This window comes from Ictidomys tridecemlineatus, chromosome 9 (assembly GCF_052094955.1).
Source record: "Ictidomys tridecemlineatus isolate mIctTri1 chromosome 9, mIctTri1.hap1, whole genome shotgun sequence".
Lineage (NCBI taxonomy): Eukaryota > Metazoa > Chordata > Mammalia > Rodentia > Sciuridae > Ictidomys > Ictidomys tridecemlineatus.
This window is the reverse complement of record NC_135485.1, coordinates 307,421-328,913: the sequence shown is the minus strand read 5'-3', so window position 1 is coordinate 328,913 and position 21,493 is coordinate 307,421. Positions and strand designations below refer to the sequence as shown.

General features: G+C 58.1%; 4 protein-coding genes across 18 annotated transcripts in view; 2 read left to right on the top strand and 2 right to left on the bottom strand.

The window, feature by feature from the left end:
* Positions 1–16,961, top strand: part of Slc49a3 (solute carrier family 49 member 3) — a 33,816-nt gene extending 16,855 nt beyond the window's left edge. Inside the window, exons 1-12 of one of the 8 annotated variants that reach the window (XM_005319063.5) lie at positions 1,647–2,930; positions 5,540–5,698; positions 5,932–6,145; positions 6,300–6,376; positions 6,939–7,076; positions 7,160–7,276; positions 7,688–7,840; positions 8,045–8,202; positions 8,471–8,580; positions 9,084–16,077; positions 16,538–16,636; positions 16,878–16,961. In XM_005319063.5, the coding sequence (XP_005319120.2) occupies positions 2,808–2,930; positions 5,540–5,698; positions 5,932–6,145; positions 6,300–6,376; positions 6,939–7,076; positions 7,160–7,276; positions 7,688–7,840; positions 8,045–8,202; positions 8,471–8,580; positions 9,084–9,325 (1,491 nt within the window). In that variant the 5' untranslated portion in view covers positions 1,647–2,807 and the 3' untranslated portion in view covers positions 9,326–16,077; positions 16,538–16,636; positions 16,878–16,961. The other 7 variants (XM_078020779.1, XM_040292885.2, XM_078020776.1 and 4 more) reach the window with 7 other exon arrangements.
* Myl5 (myosin light chain 5) lies at positions 9,760–16,059 on the bottom strand. Of its 5 annotated transcripts, XM_078020783.1 has the most exons (7): positions 15,921–16,059; positions 12,532–12,639; positions 12,290–12,365; positions 11,390–11,494; positions 10,928–11,006; positions 10,402–10,450; positions 9,760–9,908 (listed from the first exon to the last, which is right to left on the bottom strand). In XM_078020783.1, exons 1-7 carry the CDS (start codon positions 15,993–15,995, stop codon positions 9,807–9,809), a joined length of 594 nt encoding a protein of 197 aa, XP_077876909.1. In that variant the 5' UTR covers positions 15,996–16,059; the 3' UTR covers positions 9,760–9,806. The 5 variants fall into 5 exon arrangements, with proteins under 5 accessions (XP_077876909.1, XP_077876907.1, XP_021577877.2 ...); XM_078020782.1 differs by lacking the exon at positions 9,760–9,908 and having other exon boundaries at positions 10,276–10,450; XM_040292888.2 differs by lacking the exons at positions 9,760–9,908; positions 15,921–16,059 and adding an exon at positions 13,132–13,251 and having other exon boundaries at positions 10,276–10,450.
* Atp5me (ATP synthase membrane subunit e) lies at positions 15,941–16,961 on the top strand. Its single transcript, XM_013355886.4, has 4 exons — positions 15,941–16,077; positions 16,365–16,419; positions 16,538–16,636; positions 16,878–16,961. The coding sequence occupies exons 1-4, from the start codon at positions 16,042–16,044 to the stop codon at positions 16,901–16,903; spliced, it is 216 nt and encodes a 71-aa protein (XP_013211340.1). The 5' UTR covers positions 15,941–16,041; the 3' UTR covers positions 16,904–16,961.
* Positions 16,962–18,315: 1,354 nt separating this feature from the next.
* Positions 18,316–21,493, bottom strand: part of Pde6b (phosphodiesterase 6B) — a 52,928-nt gene continuing 49,750 nt past the window's right edge. For 2 of the 4 annotated variants that reach the window (XM_078020773.1, XM_078020774.1), the window contains exons 19-22: positions 21,145–21,219; positions 20,242–20,325; positions 19,226–19,432; positions 18,316–18,551 (exon numbers count right to left, since the gene is read on the bottom strand). In XM_078020773.1, the coding sequence (XP_077876899.1) occupies positions 18,402–18,551; positions 19,226–19,432; positions 20,242–20,325; positions 21,145–21,219 (516 nt within the window). In that variant the 3' untranslated portion in view covers positions 18,316–18,401. The remainder of the gene's footprint in view (positions 18,552–19,225; positions 19,433–20,241; positions 20,326–21,144; positions 21,220–21,493) is intronic. The other 2 variants (XM_021722198.3, XM_005319064.4) reach the window with 1 other exon arrangement.

The window sequence follows — 21,493 nt, the reverse complement described above, 5'->3', positions numbered from 1 at the left end:
GCTACCAGCTTCTTCCTCCTGAGCCGTATTTCATGCTATGGACGCGAGCAGCTAGCTTAGCCATCCTGCTAGGGGATACCAGTTTTGACTCTCACAGTGAAAGCGGCTGTGGGTCTGGGCTCAGGCTTTTGAGGGATGAATTCAGGAGTGCAATTGCTGGCTTATGCAACAGCTGCATACTTATGTGTATAAGAAGCCGCCGCCTTGTTTTTCAGAGACTTGATAGCATCTGGTGTTGTGCTGTTCTATTTTAGCCATTCTGAAAGGCGTGTGGTGACAGCTCACAAAGATTTAACTTGCATTCTCCTGGTGGCTAATCAAGTTAAGTCACTCATCCCTATTGCCCTCTGTGGATCCTCTTCCATGAGATGCCTCCTCATGTCTTGGCCCACTTTCATGCTGAATTTTTTAAACTGTTGAATTATATATCCTAGCTACCAGTCCTTGTTGGCTATGTGGTTTTCGAACATTTTCTGTCAGTCTGTGTGAAAACCTCTGATGGGAATTGCATCAAACCTGTAAGTCAATTTAAGGAGAACTGGCATCTTTACTCTGCTGTTTCCCAATCCATGGACACAGTATACCTCTCTGTTTATTTGGTCTTTTTGATTTCTTCTGTTAATGTTGTATCATCATTAGCATTGAAGCACTACACTTGCTTTGCTAAGTTTATATCTGAGTATTTAATTTTCTTTGAAGTAACTATATATGTTTCCTGCCTTTAATTGTGTTTTTTCACATGTGTTGGCACAGTTCATAGAAATACAGTTCATTGTAGTGTGCTGATCTTGTGTCCTGCAGCCTTGCTGAACGCACTGCTCACCCCAGACCCCTGAGGATATGGGAGGAGGAGTTGTCAGAGACTTGGATAGGTGGAAATAGCCACGTGGTCACCCTGTTTTAGGGTAACAGCTGAGACTTTACTAGGCCTGCAGCTGGTGAGGGGCAAATCCTATCTAGTCATGTCCTCGACACTGATACCTATGCTGTCCCTCCCTATCTGCCAGGAGTGGTAGGAAGACATGGAAGTCCCCAGTCCCAAGCAGTACCAGGCCTTGGGGGAAGGCTGTGAGGGCCAGCTCCTCGAGGTTAGGGTTAGTGGATGGATGGGGTGGGGGCAAGTAAGGAATGAGGAGAAGAGGACAGGGGAGATGGAAGGGACAAAAGTTAGGTGAGGACAGTGGCATTGAGCAGGAGGACCACAGGGCCCCTTCAGGGGTTTCAGAGAGTGGGCTGTCCTTTTGGAGGGCACTGGGGAGAGCCCCATTTCTCCTTGGTTACTCAACAGTTCTTCACAAAAGAAACCCCAAAGTGTGTGACTCCATCTAACGCACACACGACCCTGGTAAGAACACACAAGGGCTGGGACCACGCAACTGCTTGTTCAGAGAGGGATGTGGGACAGGTGGTGAGTAAGAGAAGCAATGAATAGGCAGAAGGAAACTTGAAGGAAACAGGGACAGAGACAATTTTAACTGAGTGTCACCTGCCTTTCCAGGCCGGTGCTTTGCATGGCCTGTCACCCACAAGCTTCTAGAAAACCTGTGAATCTACCTTGTCCCCTGTTAACTAGTCCACAAATAAATATATCAAGTAAAGATATATATATGACATTTAAAAATCCCTATAATGTGGGGGGGCTTTCCAGCAGCAATTACTGATCAGACAGATAATGGAGACCCCACCACCTGAGGACCTGGAGGATGACCAGACCACCATAAACCATCTTGAGATCCCCAGACTAATGCCAACCCCACACCTCCTGTGCCCACCCCTCATCAGACTTCTTTATAAGAAGAGCCCAGACCAGGAACAGAGGCCTGTTCTCTCTGGAATGTGTGCTCCTGCTTTCCTAACCCTAATCCTGCTCCCTGATAGACAGTGCTGTCAATCTTATCTGTCATGCATTTCAAGGACCCCACTTGTGCTGCCGGAATTCCCCCTTCCCTGGGAATTCTTCAGATGAGATCCCTCTTCCAGAGACATCTCTTGTGACAGTGACACCTTCCAACCCTTAAGACAAAGAGCAGGAACAGCCTGCCCCCTACCACAGAGGCGAGCTTGAGGGACAGGAGGCCTCCTTGTCCACCTCAATCTGGACAAGGAGACCCCACTCTACACGGGCCTGCCTGGCAGGGCCAGGAACCAGCCAGACACAGGCCCTCTGAGCCAGACTGGCCTCCCTCCTGCCTCCCACCCATAGGCCTCGGTGGACACAAACAGAAACCTGCCCAGCTGCTGGGCCAGCTGACTCCCAGGGGAAGCAGCAGAAAACATCCGGGTGGGAGGGCAGACTGCCTCCCCTAGGGGCTGGGCGGACGGGATCTTGAGGCCAGGTCCTCCCCAGCTCCCACCCTTCCGGCTTCCCCTAGCGGGAGGTGTAATGGCACTCCGGATTCCAGGCTGTTTACAGACTGACACCAGTTTCCTCTTCCAGGCTGGCCTCTAGCCTCTCCCTGCCGCTTGTTTGGATCTCAGTAGTTTGGGGACAAAGAGACTGCAGGTCCCCTTTCCTGCACCCACCCCCGCGAGCATGTTCACGACGGGTCCTCACAAGCTGTGACCGGATTGGCCACTACAAGAAGGGACTTATTCCTGCCTCTGAGGCCCAGTTTCCATCCCGGCTTCCGCACGAGACCCAAAGTGGGGACTGCAACTCCGCCCACTCGCCCCTCCCACACGACGCGACGCCCTAGCGGATCCTTGGGGGCGGGGACTGACCCTATTGCCCCGCCCAGTCCGGCGCCACCCGGCCCGCCTACGCGGGTGCCTTTAAGTCCTCTGGAGACCCTCGGCCGGCCGCGGCGATGGCGGGGCCCGCGGGAGCAGTGCCGGAGGCTGCTGGGGGCGCACCGCGAAGCCCCCGCGCCTATGCGCGCCGCTGGGTCTTCCTGCTGGTGGTCAGCTTGCTGAGCTGCTCCAACGCCACGGTACCGGCCGGGCGGGGCGTGGGAGCGCTGGGGCGGGCCGGTGTAGCGCTGGAGCCGGCCCGCTGCACCGTCCCTCAGCCCCGGGGCCGGGGCCGCGCGTGTCCGGTGCCCGGGTACGGGGACCTGGGCCTCGGCCTCGGGCGCCTTCTCCTGGTCCGCGCTGGCCGCCGAGTAAGGGGCCAACGTCTGTCTCAGTCTGTCCCGGCTCCAGGGCACTGGCAGTCGACACTTAGAGGGACCAGCAGAGCGATGGGCTTTGCCATTTCAGGTGTCCCACAGCCTGCAGCTTCCTAGACTCTCCGCGGCCCCCAGCCCCTGCAGCCAGAGGCCTAGGCTACCTCACTCACAGCCCTTGTACCTAGGTGGGCTGTGTGTGACCCTCACTTCCTCTGTGCCAGGCCAGTCTTGGCCACCTCTCCTTGTTGCTTGGACAGGCATCCATAGGTGGAGGGAGGGCTTCCAACCACCTCACCACCATCTGACCTGGTGGCTGAACAGAATGGACTGTGATGGGGACTCTCAGGCTGTCTGGGGTGGGCACTGGGGTCTGCAAGCTGCAGTAACTCCAGAAACCTCTTTCCTCTGCCAAAGCTGCCTGGATGAGCCCTGATTTGCTGCTGTGGCTTGGCTCCCAGGCCCCTGTGTCTAGACAAGGCTGTGGCTATACCATCTGGGGATGTCTAGACAAGGCTGTGGCTATGCCATCTGGGGATGTCTAGACAAGGCTGTGGCTATGCCATCTGGGGATGTCTAGACAAGGCTGTGGCTATGCCATCTGGGGATGTCTAGACAAGGTTGTGGTTATGCCATCTGGGGATGTCTAGACAAGGCTGTGGCTATGCCATCTGGGGATGTCTAGACAAGGCTGTGGCTATGCCATCTGGGGGTGTCTAGACAAGGCTGTGGCTATGCCATCTGAGGATGCACTTGGGCCTCCTCTGGAGCTTCTTCCATGGGTCTGAGAAGTTCCTGGGACGCCCAGGTAGGGTCCTGCCATTGTGGAGCAGACAGGAATTGTGATCCCTGCTGGGTCTCCACTGTGAGCACTGGGCTTCATGTTTGCCCTGGCCAGGTTCCTGTAGCCCTGGGCCACTGTTTGCAGCTGGTGACCAGGGCTCCCAGGTGCTGAGGGGACAGGTAGCACAGAGCTTGGGGTGAGGCCTGGAGACAGCCCAGCATTCTGAACAGGGTTCTGTGTGGGGCTCTGCCTGCTCCTCAGGAAGATGAGGGGCGAGCAGGGAAGGGCTGGGAGCTGGTTGAAGGATTTCTTGCACAGCAGGTGAGTTGGACAGGTCATCTCCTGCCATCCAGGGTCACAGCTCTGGGAGGAGGACATGGAGCTGCTGCCAGCTGTTTAGGGAGGAGCTCCAATCAGTTCTGTAGAGCAGGCTCTGTAAACAGATGCTGACGCCTTCAACTGCTGGGTTAGGTCAGGCAGGGGGCAGCTGAGCCTGTTTACTGCTCTTTCTGAGCTTGGGGATCAGCCCTTGCACTGTCTGGAGGAAAGAGGAAGACAGTCAGCCCTTGCTTAGCTGGCGGTCATGTGAGTTTGGCAGTGGGAGCCTGGCTCTCACTGCCCACCATGGAGGGTGTGGCCTAGAGCTCTGGCATCCTGAGTTGACTCATCATGAACTTGGACCGTGATACACCCTTGTGGTTGGTCCATGTGCCACCCTCCTACCCCACCTCTGGGTTAAGCCTTGATGACCTCTCCTTTCCTCCTGCCCCCTCACCTTTTCCAGAAAGCCTGCCCCATGGCCCAGTGTGGTGAGTGTGCTGTTTGCTGAGAAACCATGGGTTGCTCTCAGCATTTGGTAACTCCTACGGCTGAAGAATGTTCTCTGCCCTGGGGATGGCCTCACCTGCAGGACACCTGTCTCCTGTGGGGTGGGGCCCGCACACAGTGGAGGTGTTTCTACCTGAGATTCTATCGTCCAGCTTGCAACAGATGACCTGCCTCCCCCCTCAAAATGTTCCAGAATCTGAGCTCTGCTGTCCCTTTGGCACTGTCCTCAGCCCTGCTGGGGCCCTCCTTGTCCCTCCGGGTGCTGCTGCCTGCAGCCTCACTCACACCTAGACTCCCAGGGCTTCCCGCCCTTGCTCTCTGGACGTCTGGCATGGTGTCTCCCCCAGCCACCGACTGCCCAGACTGTGTCAGCTTAGTGCTCATGCATGGGATGGGGGGCCAGGGCTGCCATCTCCCCTCTCCCCAATGTCCCTTGCCTTCTGTGAACTGGTGCTATGTCCAGGCAACTCCATCCCTCTGAGGTTCTGCTCTTGCTGCCTCTCCCTGCCCACTTGGCAAGCCTCAGCTGCCCACGTGCCCTTTCACACCCATAGTCCACACAGAGCTTCCCAGAGGGTGGGTGGTCCCCCTGCTGACAGCCCTCAGGCTGTCCTCAGGGGTCAGGTCCAGTCCCAGTGGGGCTCCTGATCCTGCAGGCTCTGGCCATATCATCAGCCTCAGGGCTGGTCCAACCTCCTATTGCCCTTACAGGCGGACTCATGCTGTCCTGCCGAGGGATGGATGAGAGGGGCAGCAGGCAGCCAGGGAGGAGTGGGGGGGGCAGTATCTGTGGGCCCTAAGGTGACTCCGCATGTCCCCACAGCTCTGGCTCAGCTTCGCCCCAGTTGCAGACATCATTGCCCAGCACTTCCTTCTGTCCATGGCACAGGTTGGCTGGCTCTCGCTGATCTACCTGGTGGTGTCCATCCCATTTGGCATTTTGGCCATCTGGGTCCTAGACTCTGTGGGGCTCCGAGGGGCGGTGAGTCAGATCCCACACCATGGCCTGCCTGGGATTAGTCCTCTGCATTTAGAGGTTGGGTGCATGTGCTCCCCAGACCAGGGCCCAACAGCCCTGCTGGCTGGGACCCCAGGCAAAGCTGCCAGGGCGGAGGGATGGCTAGAAATTGGGATGTGCCTGTGAGCTAGGGTGGGCATTTGGGGACATGGGTTGGGGAGTCCGAGCTGGCCAGCAGCCTTCTGACTGTCCTGCAGACCATCCTGGGTGCATGGCTGAACTTTGCTGGGAGTATGCTTCGCGCCCTTCCCTGTGTGGCTGCCTGGGTCCCCAACACATTTGCCTTCTTCATGGGTGGCCAGAGCCTCTGTGCCCTGGCCCAGAACTTGGTAATCTTCTCTCCAGCCAAGCTGGCCGCCTTGTGGTTCCCAGAGCATCAGCGAGCCACAGCCAACATGATTGCCACTATGTGTAAGTCCCAGGGCTGAGGCCTCTGCCTGCCTGGGTCCTCCACCCCTTGAGCTCATGAGCCAGGGCCCCAGGGCCAGGAAGCTTTCCCCCTGGGCTGGGGATGAGGCCAGCCATGGCTGAGCTGACCTGCTGCCTGGTTCATCTCTCCACCCAGCAAATCCCCTGGGCATCCTTGTGGCCAATGTGCTGTCACCTGCCCTGGTCAAGAAGGGAGAGGACATCCCTCTAATGGTGAGGAAGCTTGTTAGGCGCACATGTGTGGTGTGTTTCTGCTGTCTGCTTGTGCATGTGTAAGTGGTGTGTGTGCATGTATGGTGTGAGGGGTGTGCATGAGTTGTACGTGCATGTGTGTGGTGTGTGCACATGTGTGGTATATGAGTGTGTGCGTGCTGTGCATGCATGTGTGGTGTGAGGGGTGTGTGTGTGTGTGGTATGCACACACCTGTGCACTTGTACTCTGACATGCCTGAGTGTGTTTGCATGACCTTCTTCCTACGTGATTGTGCAGCTGGCCCTTAGGTGCTAGTCTTTTCTGGGTAGTCAGGCTGGCCTTGTCAAGGTGGGAGCCATCCTTGAGGAATATTTTGATAGTCAGGGCTCTGCACGAAACCTCCAGGAGCAGGTGAGGGTGGTGCAGAGCAGCCCGCCACAGGCCCTGGGTTTACTGGTAACTCTGGAGGTTGGAGGGTGGACAGAGATCACAAGGGGATAAGGACCTGGGCCCAGAGCAGGGCAGAGGCATGTGGGCACAATTACCTGTGTGGCTGTTTATGACACCCATGCCCTCTCCCAGCTTGGAGTCTACAGCATCCCTGCAGGCCTGGCCTGCCTGCTGGCCACTGTCTGCCTCTGGGAGAGTGTACCCCCCACCCCACCCTCTGTGGGGGCCGCCAGCTCCACCTCAGAGAACTTCCTCCAGGGGCTCAAGCTGGTGAGTGTGGTGGGACTCTGGGGGTGGGAAGGCCCTGGTTGGAAGCACCTGGGCTTCTGGGCTAAGAGGCACCTCCCCTCCAGCTTCTGCAGAACAAGGCCTATGTCATCCTGGCTGTGTGCTTTGGGGGTGGCATCGGGATCTTCTCCAGCTTCTCAGCTCTCCTGGAGCAGATCCTCTGTGCCAATGGCTACTCCAACGTGAGTTCCTGCAGGGCAGGGACTCTGCCTCTGCTAGGGTTACCCACTGCCTCTGAGTGCTCAGTGTCCACGCTGGAAGAAGCATGGAGGGGCCAGCTGTGGGACTTGGGCATCCCTGGGCCTGACCCATACCTATTGCCCTCTGCCCCGTTCCCTTTGGCTCAGAGCTGGGTGTGGCCTGGAGCATGTTTCCACTTCTGCCCTAGGTGCAGGGCACTGAGGGCCTGTGGGTATCTCTGGTGACTGGCCCTTTTCCTTAGTGGGGTGCTCAGTAGTGGATCCCACTCTGGCAGACAGCCAATAGTATTATCCTGCTTTGGCCTTGGGTACTGCCCTGGTCACAGGGTGTGTCCTAAGGAACTCTGGTGGCTTCCTGCCCCAGGATGTTGCCTGAACTTTCCCCTCCTCCAGGGGTTCTCGGGCCTCTGCGGGGCTCTCTTCATCGTGTTTGGGATCCTGGGGGCACTGGTTCTTGGCCTGTATGTGGATCGGACCAAGCGCTTCACTGAGGCCACCAAGATAGGTCTCTGCCTCGCCTCCATGGCCTGTGTGGCCTTTGCCCTGGTGAGAGTCCCCTGCTGAACCCCGCTGCAGGGGTGGAGGAGTGCCCGGGCAGGTGGCAGGCAAGAGGCCACTGGCCTCTCAGGCATGGCCTCTCCTGCTGGGGGGCCCGTGGTGGGTGAGGTGTCCCTGCCTGCAGCCAGGCAGCCTAGTTGGCACAACTGGCTGTGCTGACTGCCGTCTCCTCTGTTGTCTGGCTGCTCCCAGGTGTCCCGACTGCAGGGGCAAGCCCTTGCAGTGGCTGCCACCTGCTCGCTGTTTGGGTTCTTCGGCTTCTCTGTGGCACCTGTGGCCATGGAGCTGGCGGTGGAGTGTGCCTTTCCTGTGGGTGAGGGTGCAGCTGCAGGCCTGGTCTTTGTGCTGGGGTGAGTGTCCACCTGCCCTGGCTGCTTCCCTGGGCCCAGATGCTCTCCCAGGCTGCATGGCCCAGGCCCCTGTTTGGGAAGAGAGTGGCCTGTCTGCTCTGGTAAGGGTGGGCCATACACAGGCCTGGGCCAGCCTAGGCCACATGGATTAGGCTTCATGCTGCTCTTGGAACGTCAGCGGGCGGCGCAAATCGGTCCCTCCCAAGGTGGCATTGGCTTTGAAAGGTGGACAGTGCCGTGGTCCTGGCTGAGGGCTGTGCATGTCCAGGCAGGCCCAGGGTGTGCTCATCATGGTGTTACTGACGGTGTTGACTGTGCGGCCCGAAGTTCCATCCTCCTCCACCTGCCAGCATGGTGAGGACCCGCTGGATTGGACAGGTCAGTGTCCATACCCATGTCCCAGGGCCCTCAATGGGTAGAGGTAAAAAGGCCAGGCCTGGCCAGTTGGGGCAGCCCTGGAACCCCCATTCTGGGCTCTGGGTGCCCTTCACATGCCACCTACACCTGAGCACCTGAGCTCAGCGGGTGGGTGCAGCCCAAAGACCCTGAGAGAAGCCCAGTCTCAGTGCCCCCTGGTGAGCTGTTTTAGAGCCAGGAAAGAGAGAGAGAAGTGGAGAGACATGGGGGCAGAGAATGGGGAGGGGCTGAGAGGAGAGGGACAGGGACAGAGCATGGTCGGAGCTGGAGTGGGCAGTGATGACAGTGGGGGTCAGGCACCCTGGGCACAAGGCCTGTGACCCCTGGGACTGTCAGGACGGGGAGCAGGGCTGCTTCAGGGATGCATTGTGGCCATGGTGGGTCCAGATCCCCTGGGCTCTGCCATGGCCGAGGGCTCCTCTGGCTAATTGGGCCAGCTGAGAGAGAGCTGTGTGTGTCCCCAGTGTCTCTGCTGCTGATGGCCAGCTTGTGTACCCTCTTCACCTGTGTCTTGGTGCTCTTCTTCCACACCCCATACCGGCGCCTGCAGGCTGAGTCTGCAGGACCCCCCTTGCCCTGGACATGTGCCCCAGAGCTGAGGGCACCACCTGAGGCTCCTGGCTCAGCACCTCCAGCTCAGAGGCTGCAGGAACCTCCTGGCCCTGCCTCCTGCCTTCAGGAGCCCAAGGACTCGCTGAGACTGTGAGCAGGGGTGTCTCATGAAGGGAGGTAGAGAGGCAATCTCTGGTCACCGGGACTGTGACCACAGGCTCAGGGTTCTTGGCACACCCAGGCCATGGCAGGATTTGGCACTCTGGACCCTGTGCAGACTGAATGGCTGAAGCAAGAAGAGCTGCTACTGTCTGGACACTGACCAGGGAAGACAGCCCAACACAGGGCAGTGTAGGTTGGTGAGGTGGCCTGGCACAACAGCAGGGGCTGAAGGGGAGCTGGGTATGAGGGACCTGGAGTGGACAGGTGTGGGCACTTGCTAGAAGGAGCCAATCCCTGAGCCTCTTCTCTGCTCAGTACGGGGTGACCACACACTGAGGCTGGTGCTAAGACAGGTGGGCAGGGCTGCCAGCAGAGGGGCCCCAGGCCGATGCAGAGACTCTTGGGCAGACACTGGCAGGCAGAATGTGTGGGTCCACATTTATTGAACTGGACACAACCAGGGCTGAGTAGCCTCACTCCTCCTTCTCCTCCCCATGGGTGAGCACGTAGCTTAGCGCCTTGTAATCCAGGTTGCCTGCTGCGTCGATGGAAGCAAACTCCAGCATCTGGTCCACCTGAATGAAGGCGAGTTGGTGGGTGGGGGGTCAGTCCTGGTGGAATGGGTGGCGAGAGGTCCCCAGACCTCAGCCGCCTAGGTGCTCTGGATTACAGGTGCTGAACTCCAGAGGCTCCTAGTGTTGCTTCTCTGCCAGGAATGGGGAGGGATCTGGGAGGGGCAAGCAGGGTGGGCACGGGGCCAGAAGGAGAAGCAGGTTACCGAGCTGGTCAGTGGTGCTTAGGGTGGCCACCTGGGCAATGTGAAGAATGGGGTGGAGTTCTGAAGTACAGGTGGGGGCTACCCTGTCCCCTTGGGCTAGGACAGTAAGTCTGTCCCCTCAGCTAGGTCAGACCACCAACTGGCCAGTGGCTTCCAGCCCTGACCTAGCCCAGGGCCACCCCACTCTCCCAGGAGCCCCTGCACCAGGGACTGTTCTTAGTCCTGCCCACCATGCTCCTGCAGCCTGGGGGCTGCTGTCCCTCAGTGGCCCTCTGGGGCTGCAGGCCTACCTCAGTTGCAGTCATCTTGTCAGCCTGGGACATCAGCAGGCGCTTGATGCTGAGGGCCAGGAGGAGCAGGGGAGTGGTTAGGCCCCCTGAGGAAGGGCTGGCAGCTCACACCAGGGCACCTCCAGCGCGGCTCAGAGTGTTGTGGGCTCAGTCCTTACCCCGCCTTCCCAGCACCTGGTGATCACCCCAGCCCATCCTGACCCCCGTTGGTCATCCCCAGTCCTGAGGAGGTGTTTTATGGGTCACAGTCAAGTGCTTGGGAGGGACACCAGGCTATTCCCTCTCCCCAGCACCTGGATGAGGTGGCCCTCCTGTAACAGGGTCTAAAGACAGTGACAGCTGGAGGGACCTGGTGGCCTAGTCATGGAGACTGCCCCACTGGGTGGGACTGGACATCCTGGGTCATCCTGAAGGACTCCGCTCAGGCCACAGAAGGCCCCGAAGCTGGAGAGACCAGGAGATGGGCTTGGGTGTGGGTGCTGCAGCCCCTTCTGCCAGCTGAGACCCTCCCTGCAGCTGCACTCACTACTCCTTGTGGATGCTGCCTTTGCCGTCAGGATCGAGCATCTTGAAGGCATTCAGGATGGTCTCCTCAGTGTCTGTACCTGCAGCAAAGAGGCCACAGGGTCCCCTACTACCCCAGGGCTCTGAGTCCCTGCCCAGCAGCATCACTGCCAGGAAGCCTTCCCACTCCTGAGCCCCAGGGAGCCTGCCCTGTTGTTCCCACCTGGGGGAACCATTCTCAGAGGAGCCAGGGATCTAGGAGTGAGGGACAGAGACCACTGGACAGCTGGGTAGATGGGAGGTTTGGAACTCAAATGGCTCTGGGTGGCTGACAGGATCTCAGGGCATGGGGAAAATACAGGCTTCTATGTGCAATGGCTGGATTTCTAAGCACTGGGAATTAGCTAGGCACATACACACAGCTGGCTGATTGGCCTGAGGGCTGCCCAGGAGTGCTATCCCTGAGAGGGACCAAAGAGCTTACTAGTCAGCTTCTCCCCAAACAGGTTCAGGAACATGGTAAAGTTGATGGGCCCTGAAGCCTCCCGGAGCATGGCGTCCAGCTCATCATCCTTGACGTTGGTTTTGCCTGTTGCAAAACCAGAAGCAGGGTTTACCAGAGCAGGAACGTCACCCCCTGCCCCTCTGCCCTTGTTGACACTGGCTGCCCACTCCTGTTGTTCTCCAGGGTGACCCCAGAACAGTGCTGGGCTCTTGGGGAGAGTGCTCTCAGGCAGGTGTATGGGGTACAGGCTGGGGCAGGTGAATTCACCCCAAACCCTGAGCCTGGGACACAGCTGCTGAGGAGGAAAGCGGAGATCAGAGGTGGTGAGAGGGGAGGCTGGGTTTGGGGACAGGGGAGGTGTCTTTTCTATATTTAGGCATAAGGGGGGTTGAGAGGGGACTCTACCATAAGAAGAAACCTGCCCACCTTCCCCAGCTCCTGGGGCAGGACCGGAAGCCTCAGGCCTGGCCTGAGGAATTCCCCATGGGGAATTTTGGTGCAGAGGCTTTGTGCCCCTAGGTGGCCTTGGAGAGTGCTGGAAGAACTGGGTCCAGGGTGACAGCATAGGCAGGCCCCACACCCTCTCCTAGCTCCCTAAGGCTGGGCTGAGGCAGGGTGGGCTAAGCCTGCATAAGCTGTGGCTGTGGCAGCCCACTGGTGTTGTTCCCTCCTGGGATCCCCTGCTCCAAGCCCATCCCAAGTGGTCGTGTGTGGGCAGTGGGCCACTTGCTGGTCTGCCCTGGGCACCCTGTGCTGACCCTGAGCAAGCCAAGTGTGCAGGATGTCACCAGCCTGTAGGGCTAGTGCCCTTGCTCCACTCGAGGAAGAGTGACGATGTCCAGGTTGGATGTCACGTGCTCGCCTTCTAGTGGCACTTACCCAGGGAGGCATAGGTATCCTTCAGGTCCTCCTTGTCAATGAAGCCATCTCGGTTCTGATCCATGAGTGTGAATGCCTAGAACCCAGGCTGCTGGGAGCATTGCTGGTAGCCCAGCTCTGCCTCCATTCCTGTGCCTCTCCTGGCTCCTCACCCACACCAAGGCGAAAGGCAGCCACAGGCCTACATGGGATCTCCCCCACCCACTGGGTAAGGGGACTTGGGCAAAAGAGGACAGACCCACCTCCTTGAACTCCTGGATCTGGGTCTGTTCAAAGTTGGAGAAGACATTGGAGGATGCCCTCTGGGCACGCAGGGCCCCGCCCTCCTTCTTCTTGGTCTTCCTGCTGGCCTGAGGCAGGAGCACCAAGACTTAGGGTCCTGGCCAGCTGGGGGAACCCCAGGACACCCCACGATCCTGCTGAAGGTCCCTGGCCAGCTGGAACCCCAGGGCATCCCAAGATTCAGGAGGCTTAACACAGAGGAGAGGATCAGGCAACATGGTGGCCCCAAGCCCAGGTGTATGGGGGAGGACAGGGACTCCTTAGGCCCTGGCACAGCACAGGGCTCAGACTACCTCACTGGGCTTGGCCTGGGGGCTCCAGAGCAAATGGACTCCAGAGCAAATGGACTCCTGTCCTGGGCACCAGGTCTCCGGTGCCCAGACTCTCCCACATGCTTCCCCGACTGTCACCAGGGTGGCTGTCCCTGGGTGGCCGAGGCACATACTTCTCACACCCACACTGAGGTGCATGTTCACATGCTCTCACACACTCACATGCACATCACACTCGTGTGCACACACAAGCTCTCACATCCCCTGCCCATTTGTCTGCCTGCTCACCATGCCTGGGTCCTCCCTGCCCAGGGCTCCAGTCCTGCCTGTCTTAAGCTTCTGCCTGGTCCCCCAGGACACTTCAGACTTCAGCTGCCACTCCCTACAAGGACAGGCTCAGGGCCACCCCAGGGGACTGGACAACTGCAGAGTGAGCCTGGGCAACCTGCCGGTGACTCAGACACCCCTCTGCCCCCAGGCACCAGGAGGCTTTGTTCTGCCTAGGAGGCTGTGTCTCCAGGCCACCTGCCAAGCTTTTGGCCAGGGTCTTGGTGTTGAGAGTCCTCTTAGGCACTGTGGGCCCTGCTGGGGCTGCAGGAACTGTAAGTGTCAAAGGAAATTTGGCTTTTCCGGATCTGTACAGAGGTACTACAAGGAGCCCAAACATTGCTGAGCACTCATTTTTAGTATTTATTTATTTATTGATTGATTTGTACTGGTGATTGAACCCAGGGGTACTTTACCACTGAGCTATATCCCCAGCACTTTTTATTTAGAGACAGGGTCTGCTAAGTTCCTGAGGCTGGCCTTGAATTTATGATCTTCTACTTTAGCCTCCCAAGTTGCTGGGATGACAGGTGTGTACCACCGGGCTCAGCCTGCTGAGCACTTTGAGTATTAGAGCTCCCAAGCACCACCGTCCTCACCTCCCTGTCTCATTGGTATATACCAGACAGTGGGGCCTATGACCCTGGCCTGACCCTCTGACCTCATGGTGGCAGCTCCTTAGTTTCTATGGCAAGAGACTTGGAGATGGCCAGGGAACCCAGATGACCTGGTCTGGGTCACTCTTGGCTGCCAGGTCTCCCTCCTACTGCTTGACCCGAGTTCTGGGAAGGTACACAGCCTCAGTCACACAGCTCCCTTCCGGTGCTGCTACCTAAGACCCCCAGAGCCAAAGGGGTCTTCAGGTAGGACCCTGTGGAGGCATCACCTTCTGGGAGGACCTGGGGGAGACTGCTAGAGGGAGCGTATAAGACCAGGTATAGGGGCTAAGGATCCAGAGCCAGGGGCCCATTTCCTGGGGCAAGGCTGGGTGTGGCCCTGCTAGGAGTCTTGACTTGGCTGCAGGAGGAGGAGCTCCAAATGTGAGAAGGCTGCAGATCTCCAGGGAGCATCCTGGCCCAGTTGGGCTCTAGGACTGAGCCCTCCAGGACTGAGCTCAGCTCTAAAGATAGTGACACAGACAGGGGTATCAAGATTCTGCACACATCTGACCCTGACAGGTGCAGAGGCTTCCACTGGTATTTCAAGACAAGAGAGACCCTCCTTCCCTCCCTTAGCCCCTCAAAGAGCCCTCCCTGATCCAAGCCAGGTCTCCAGCAGTGCCCATGGGTGGTCTTGCATGCACCAATGGGCATGTATGTGTTGTGCACTGACCCCCAAAGCTGCTGGTATGTCCTGTCCCCTGTCGTCGCCTGGGCCCTAGAGACACTTATTTTCAATTTTGGAAGCTTCAGCTGCTGAGGAGTGCAGTTTATTTTAAAATCTGGTAAAGAGAAAGCCCACTCGGTCACTTGAGGTCATTTGGCCAGTGGCTCAAGGGCAGGAAGGGGTGGGGGGCTCTGCAGGCTGATGTCTGTGTGAGTGGAGAGCTCTGTTTTGTGCACTTGTGGATTCCCCAAAAGCCAGAGGGCTGAGGAGGGCCAGGGTCTACATCCACCCCGCAAGACTGGGCTCTAGCAGGAGTCCTCAGGGGCTCCAGGCTGGCCTCATCCAGGGCAAGAGAAGAGCAGTTGGCCCTGCAGGATTGGCCAAGGTGTTCCCATCTCCAGCCCTGACTTCCCAGCTGGGGAGGCTGAGGGCTGGGACTCCAGAGCAAGCTGAAGAACGGGACAAGCTCAGCCAGGGCTCTTAGAGGGCCAAGGCAGTTGGGCTCTAGGTCCCCCTCCAGGACTGCTGAGCACCCATGAGCCTTGAAATTTTCGTTGCATTTATTCACTTTAGATTCAGTTATGTTGTCTTTAGAAACAGGAATTCGAGGAAAAGTAAGGAAGGGTGGACTTCCGCAATTCCCAGGGAGGGTGGGTATGGACTTGGATGGGACCCAACCCTTGGCCCTCAAGACTACCTGCCCAGTAAGGCAGGGTGGAGGAAGCACAGGTAGCTTCCAGGAGGCATGAGGTAACTGCTGGGGTGAGGACAGCTGATGGGGTGGTAGACCACCAGGCTACGGATGGCCCCATTTTGGGCAACCCCAGCCAGGACTGGCTCAGGTGTGGGGAACAAGTAGCCATTCTGAGGTACAGAAGCAAGCAGAGAGACTGGAGAGGTGGCCTCAGGAGAGGTGCACCTAGGAGCTCACAGCTGCGAGTTCTGAAGGCTGGGTTGGGGACCTGGGGGGGGGGGCTTGCTCTGGGTAGCCTTCTCATGAAAGTCCCAGTCCCTCCTGTTATGGGAGTAAGGAGGGCAGGAGAGCTCAGGGTGAACAGCCTGGAGATCACTGACGAGCTGCAGCCATCGCCGCCCCGGATCCCGCACGCCCGCGCTCTAGTCCTCCGACCCCTCGGGCACGCGCTCTATACTGCTGGTTCGTGCCTGACCGCGCTTTTCAGGGCGCGCACGCGCACGCGGAGCGTCGGCTTCGGTTAGTTCTCCTCCAGGTCCAAACCCGGGCAGGCGGGGCGCGGACGCTCGGCCCGTACCCCCAGGGCCGGGTCGCTTGGTTCTCTCGCTCCCAGGGAAGGGACACAGTACGTGTGCCGTACCCTTCCCTCCTGGTCGCGCGCAACCTTTCCTTGTGCACGAGCGCGTCCCGTAACGTCACCCGCCGGGGAGGGCGCTCCGCTTCTTCCTACCGGCAGGGGGCGCCGCTCACGCTCCGGCGCATGCGCCTGGCTGGCGCCCCACGGTCTTCCGGGCCCTCGCGGCATTCACCTCCGTCTCGGCAGCGCTTCCGGTGCGAAGGTCAGGGACAAGATGGTGCCGCCGGTCCAGGTCTCTCCGCTCATCAAGGTGAACCCGGCTTCGTGGCAGCAGCACGGTTATATAGTCTGGGACCCCGATCCCTGCCCACTACCCTCATCCCCCAGACCCTGCAGGCCGCGCCCTGCCTTTCCGCGTCCTCGCCTTCCTTCGTGCCCGACCCTGCAGGCTACGCCTCCGACCCCCACACCCTGCAGGCTGCGCCTCCGACCCCTACACCCTGCAGGGTGCGACCCCCCGCGTCCCCCGCCCGTGGCCTGCGGGCTGCGACCCCCGCCGCGCCTGACGCCCAGTCACCTTGTTGTCCTGTCCCGCAGCTCGGCCGCTACTCCGCCCTGGTCCTCGGTGTGGCCTACGGAGCCAAGCGTTACAGTGAGTGCCGGGGCGGGCGGGCTGGGCGGCTCGGGCGCAGGGCGAGGGGTCGTAGCTACCCAGCCTCTTCACGCAGCGTTTTCAGGGAGGAGGTTAATCGAAGCCCCCACCCCTCCAGGTTACCTAAAACCCCGGGCAGAAGAGGAGAGGAGGGTAGCCGCGGAGGAGAAGAAGAGGCAGGATGAGCTGAAGCGGATCGAGAGAGAACGGGCCGAAGGTAGGAGCGAGCCTTAAGCTGCCCATCCCGTTTTTTAGTGGAGGGAGGGGTGCCGCCTCTGGCCTGCCCTGTGGGGAGCAGCCCTGGAGAGTAGGCGTGCCACTGCCCCCCCCCCCCCCCCCCCCGCGTGCTGATCCCCGATCCCCGTAGGCTGAGTCTGGTCGATTGGATTCTGGGTTAAAGTCTGAAGTTCTGAAGGGGCCTCTTAGGTTGCCTGAGTGTGTCTTTTCCAACCTTTCAGCCCAAGATGACAGCATACTGAAGTGAAGCTCCCCAGCCTGCCTCTCCCCAGCCCAGCAGATGAATAAAGCTTCCTCCTGCGTGATGTTTGGCTCCCTCTCATTACTGCTTCTCCAGTGGTTGGGTTCCTGGACTCTGCTCAGCAATTGTGCTGTCTTTTCCTCAGGGTGGGGCCTCTTAGAGGGATTTTAAAGGGATAACGAGCATCACTCATTACTGACCCAGAACACAGCTCGCAAACAGCAACAAGTATAGAAATGGATACCTATTTTCTGGGGTGTTGAGGGGGACCTTTGAGTAGTCAGTTCTAATGGAACAGTCCCTAGAACTGCTCCGTGCTCTACCCTGCTTCTGCCAGCAGCCCAGGCTCCTGGATAGGCAAAAGAGGGATTGGAAGGTGGGTGGGGGTGCTGATGCAATTTTAAGTTGGAAGCTGGGTCTTCTGTCCTCAACTCACAATCCTTTCCTGCATTTCAAGGTGGCCAGGGCAACCTTGAGACAGAAGCCCAGGGAGGTGGTCTCTTAAAGGTGAGCCCTAACCTCCCCAGACTGGACTCCTGGCCACTGAGGCTGTGAGTTGGAGTTGGATGGGTGGGGTATTGCTGCTTCCCAGCTGTGTGCCAGGAGCCAATCCCTTAGGCGGAAAGCCTCAGTTTTTGTAAAGTGAATATATTTGTAAACATATGGAAATGGCTTACAAATGTTTCAAAAGCCTATATTTGTTTTTTGTGGGTGAACGAGCATTCCCACCCCCCAACCTTGAGCAGTGGTGTCCCAGCACCTGGGTCTTCAATGGTTGCTGTCCCAGGCTCCTGTCTGAGGCTGTCACCAGGTGTCACTGAGGTGAGATGAAAACCGGCTCCCTGCTGCAAGTAGGCAGATGGTCCCAAGGAGTGACCCTATCCTGCAGAGTACTGTCCAGTGGGGAACACACATGATGCTCAAGTAACCCTTGTTTTCTGCCAGATGATACTCACTTCAAAATCAAGGCCCACTGGACTTTCTGCCTTTGCCGGTCCCCTAGTCCACCAATATTAAGTCATGAGAGGCAACAGTTCCTCCTTAAGACTCCCTGGTGCAGGGTCTGGGCCAGTAGAAGCTTGGCCTCAAGTCTAGCCTCCAGTGTTCATTACAGACCACTGCCATCTGACTGCGCTCTAGTCCTGGCCTTGAGCTTGCTGGCAGAGCTTTCAAGCACTCTGTGTCCTCCACAGTAACTACTGTGTAGAAATGGACAATTTGATCTGTGCTTTATTCTGAATTCTTGGGCATGTTCTTCCTGAAGCAGGTGAGACAGGGTTGCTACATTCCTGTATACACACATCCATGCAGTTCTGAATGTCCCCACTCAGCAATTTCAGACAGTTCACAGTCCCCTTTCAAAGATCTCTGTGGGAACTATTCAAAAAAGAGTGATGTAGGCTATACTCTTTAATAAATTATTGAGAGTTTGCTTAAGTTTATTAAAAAAACCTTATAAAAATTCAAAATATTTCATACTGTCTTCAGTCATTTTCTTGGCTTCCTAACTTTTTACTCCAAAGTGCAGGAGGCAGAGCCCATGTTCCAGAGGTGAGGGCCTGGAGGAAGCTAGCAGTCCCCTAGACCAGGGCTTACAGGATACAGCAGGTGGAAGACTTGGGTGCTGGGTCACCATTGCAGATTTCTGTGCCCACTGTGAGAGAAAACAGGGTGAGTGGGGAGCCTTCGCCCTCCTGCTTTGTGTGCCCTCTCCCCTTCAGGGAAGGGTGGAGTGCAGGTTTGGCCAGCCCAAGCAGGTTAAGTGGAGCTGAGCTGTTCCTAGTGCTTCACCTCTCTTGACACCACACCAAGATTGCTCTCAGTCCTGGCCTCCCACAACCCTATGGCTGCCTTCTTCATGCTGGTTTACCCCATGGCACAGCATGCAGGGAGTAACAAGGCCCAGACTAGGGAAGCCAGACAATGCATGGAGGCTCTGGTCTGGGTATGCTGACTTGTCACCGAGTCAGGCCCTGTGACAGGACGGGGCACTGCAGGACTAACTCCTGCGCAGCTCACTAGTTTTCAGTTTTGCTGTTTGGTTTCTGAGGGTGGCGTGGACATGTGGGTGCAATTTACAAGCTACTTAGGATTCGACTCCTTGGTGGTGGACGGGAGCTGCTGAGAGTTAGGTTAGCCTGCTTCCCTTTACAAGGGCAGCAGTGCAGTTACTTGGAGAGACTTGAGCTCAGCCAGGAGCAGTGAGACCCTCCTGGCTCTGTCACTGCACAGGTGACCTCCCTCCTGTGGACGGCATCCCCCGTGGGGCCGCTGGGCATGCACCCTTCGTTTTCCTAAGTCTAACTGCTGTGAGGCTCTGCCACTCACAGCTTTGTCGGGGGTAAGCCGAGTCCCTGCCCCAGGCTGGCCAGGGCCCAGACCTTTCTTGGCCGCCACACTCTCTTCTTCCTCCTTCTTCTCTTCCAGGGCCTTCATTTTGGCCTCGTGCTCGTCAGCAAGTGCTTTCCACTCCTTCCTGTTGTTCTGTAGTCGGTCAAACATGGGCAGGATCTCTTCATGGAAACGGGAGAACTCCTAGAGGAAACAGAAGCCACATGTGTGTCCCCTCTGCTCCTGGAGGGCTAGGGTGGTGGTCTCCCTGCCCAGCCCTTGTGGATGGAGTTGAGGAAGGCAGAGGGAGTCGCCCTTGCTGGACTGTGACCTTTGGCCACTTTAAAAGGACATGTCCATGTTGACCCTGCTTGAGTAGCTGATCAGGGCCACTTCACCTAAAGCCAAATAGCACCGTTCTTAGAGAGGGGGGTGGGGCATTGCCTGGTCAGGGGGTCAGTCAGACCCCCACCAGGTCAGTGTCTTTCCAGTCCCTCCCTGTGTCCTCAGAGGCCCAAACAATAGAACTCAGGCCCAGCAGGGCATTGGGTCCCTGGCCACTGGGCAGGAACATGGCTGCATTCCCATGTTCTGTAGGTCATGTGGGCAGGGCACACTAGCAGGGATGGGCAGACCCAGGCCCACTCCTGAGGGCTTACAGACACCCACAAAGGAACCCACAGGCAAGTAGCAGTCATTACCCTGAAGACAGGTGCCCACCATTGTGCAGGGTCCCACAGAGGCAAGGACCTGAGGAGAGACCTCGTGGGGTGGGTTGGGGGGACATTCTTGGTGCTTCTAACGATGGTTGGTGGCAGGTCTCATCCCCAGTGCAGGCATGAGTACACGCCATGGCTGAGCAGGTGGGAGTGAGGCTGGGAGAGAGGTGCCCCCATGGGTTGCAGTCCGCACAAGCATTCCTCTTGCTGTGAGGTCACTGCTAGTCCCACCCACGCCCCCTGTGGGCTCCTGGCTGCTCTGTCAGTCAACACCTATGGTCCGGGGATTCCTACCTTGTACACAAATGTGCACACGAAGTCAATGAAGCCAACCTGCAGCTTGGGGAGCTCATCCGCCTTATTCCTGTCCATCATGGGCTTGTGGAGGAAGCAAAGACAGCTTACCCAGTGCCGTCTCCTCAGGCCCTTCAGGCCCCAGCTGGCACCCACCCCTACACTCTAGTGAACACATTCATGAGAGAGAATGAGCAGAGCCCAGGGGCAAAGGTGCAGCCCATAGGGGGCCAAGCTCAGCTACCAGAGCTGGCCTGGAAGCAGAGAGTCAAGATGCCCCTCGTCAGCTGCCCAGGCTGCCCCTTCCTACTTCTGAGCCTCTGACCCTCATGTGGGATACTGCTGGTTCATCTAAAGGTCTTCTGTCCACAGGGCACCATCCCCAGTGTTGCCCTTATGCCCCAGCTGCTGGCCTGTCACTAAGCTGACCAGAACCCAGATGTGCTGTGGAGCCTGTACTTGGCATGCAGCCTGCTTCAGACAGCCATTTGCGCTGGTTGAATCTGGCTTTGGGATCAGACTTCCCATCTTGTGCCATGGGGCTGAGCAGGGTGGCCAGGAGCCATCCTGTGCTAGCAGTGTGTCCTGACCGCACTGCACGTACCTTTCTTGCACGGATGCTGGTCTAGCCCTGGACTCTCACCCCGGCTTTCCCTGCCCTACACTGTCCCCGGGGCCATCCTGCCTGGCCGGGGAACATCTGGGAGCTGCCTGTACTTGCAGTGGCTTCTGGTCCTGATACCACCTCCATGCCCTGCACTCCACCTCACCAGAGGTGAAGCCATCCATTCTCATGTGGCACAACCACACACAGGAGGCAAAGACCTCAGAGTCCCTGTTCCCCAGCACCACAGTGGGGTCTTGTCCCCTCATCAGGGCAGAAGCTTCTGGAACAACACTTACGATGGGCTGCTGATCCAAAACTGTCCTTTCCAAGTCACCTTGTTCCCAGAACTCAGCGGCCACCAGAAGAGCAACCTGGTGGCACACAAAGGCAGCGCAGTTGGTTTTGTGCTCTCGGGCCCTGCCCTAAGGCTGCACCCCAGCCTGGGCCCTCACAAAGGTGTCATGGTGCAGTTTCACCTGGAGCCCTCAGGCTCTGCTGGTTGAGGCACTAGGCACCCCCACTGCTGCACCCTGGCAGGCCCATGGCCGCCTTCAGCATGACTGTAAGCCGCATTCTCCCCCCTCTGAGGCTCCCCAGATGCAGACCCAGGGGCCCTGGAAGGGTGAGTTTGGGTCTGGCCAGCCA

Coding starts and splice junctions, on each gene's coding strand:
- Myl5 (XM_021722202.3), bottom strand. CDS start 11,975: ATGCTGTCACCCTGGACCCAGTTCTTCCAGCACTCTCCAAGGCCACCT. Junction 11,007..11,389: donor GTTTGGGGAGAAGCTGACTA/GTAAGCTCTTTG, acceptor TCTTTGCTGCAG/GTACAGACACTGAGGAGACC. Junction 9,909..10,401: donor ACAAGATGACTGCAACTGAG/GTAGGCCTGCAG, acceptor GCCTTCATTCAG/GTGGACCAGATGCTGGAGTT.
- Atp5me (XM_013355886.4), top strand. CDS start 16,042: ATGGTGCCGCCGGTCCAGGTCTCTCCGCTCATCAAG. Junction 16,078..16,364: donor AGGTCTCTCCGCTCATCAAG/GTGAACCCGGCT, acceptor CCTGTCCCGCAG/CTCGGCCGCTACTCCGCCCT. Junction 16,637..16,877: donor CGAGAGAGAACGGGCCGAAG/GTAGGAGCGAGC, acceptor CCAACCTTTCAG/CCCAAGATGACAGCATACTG.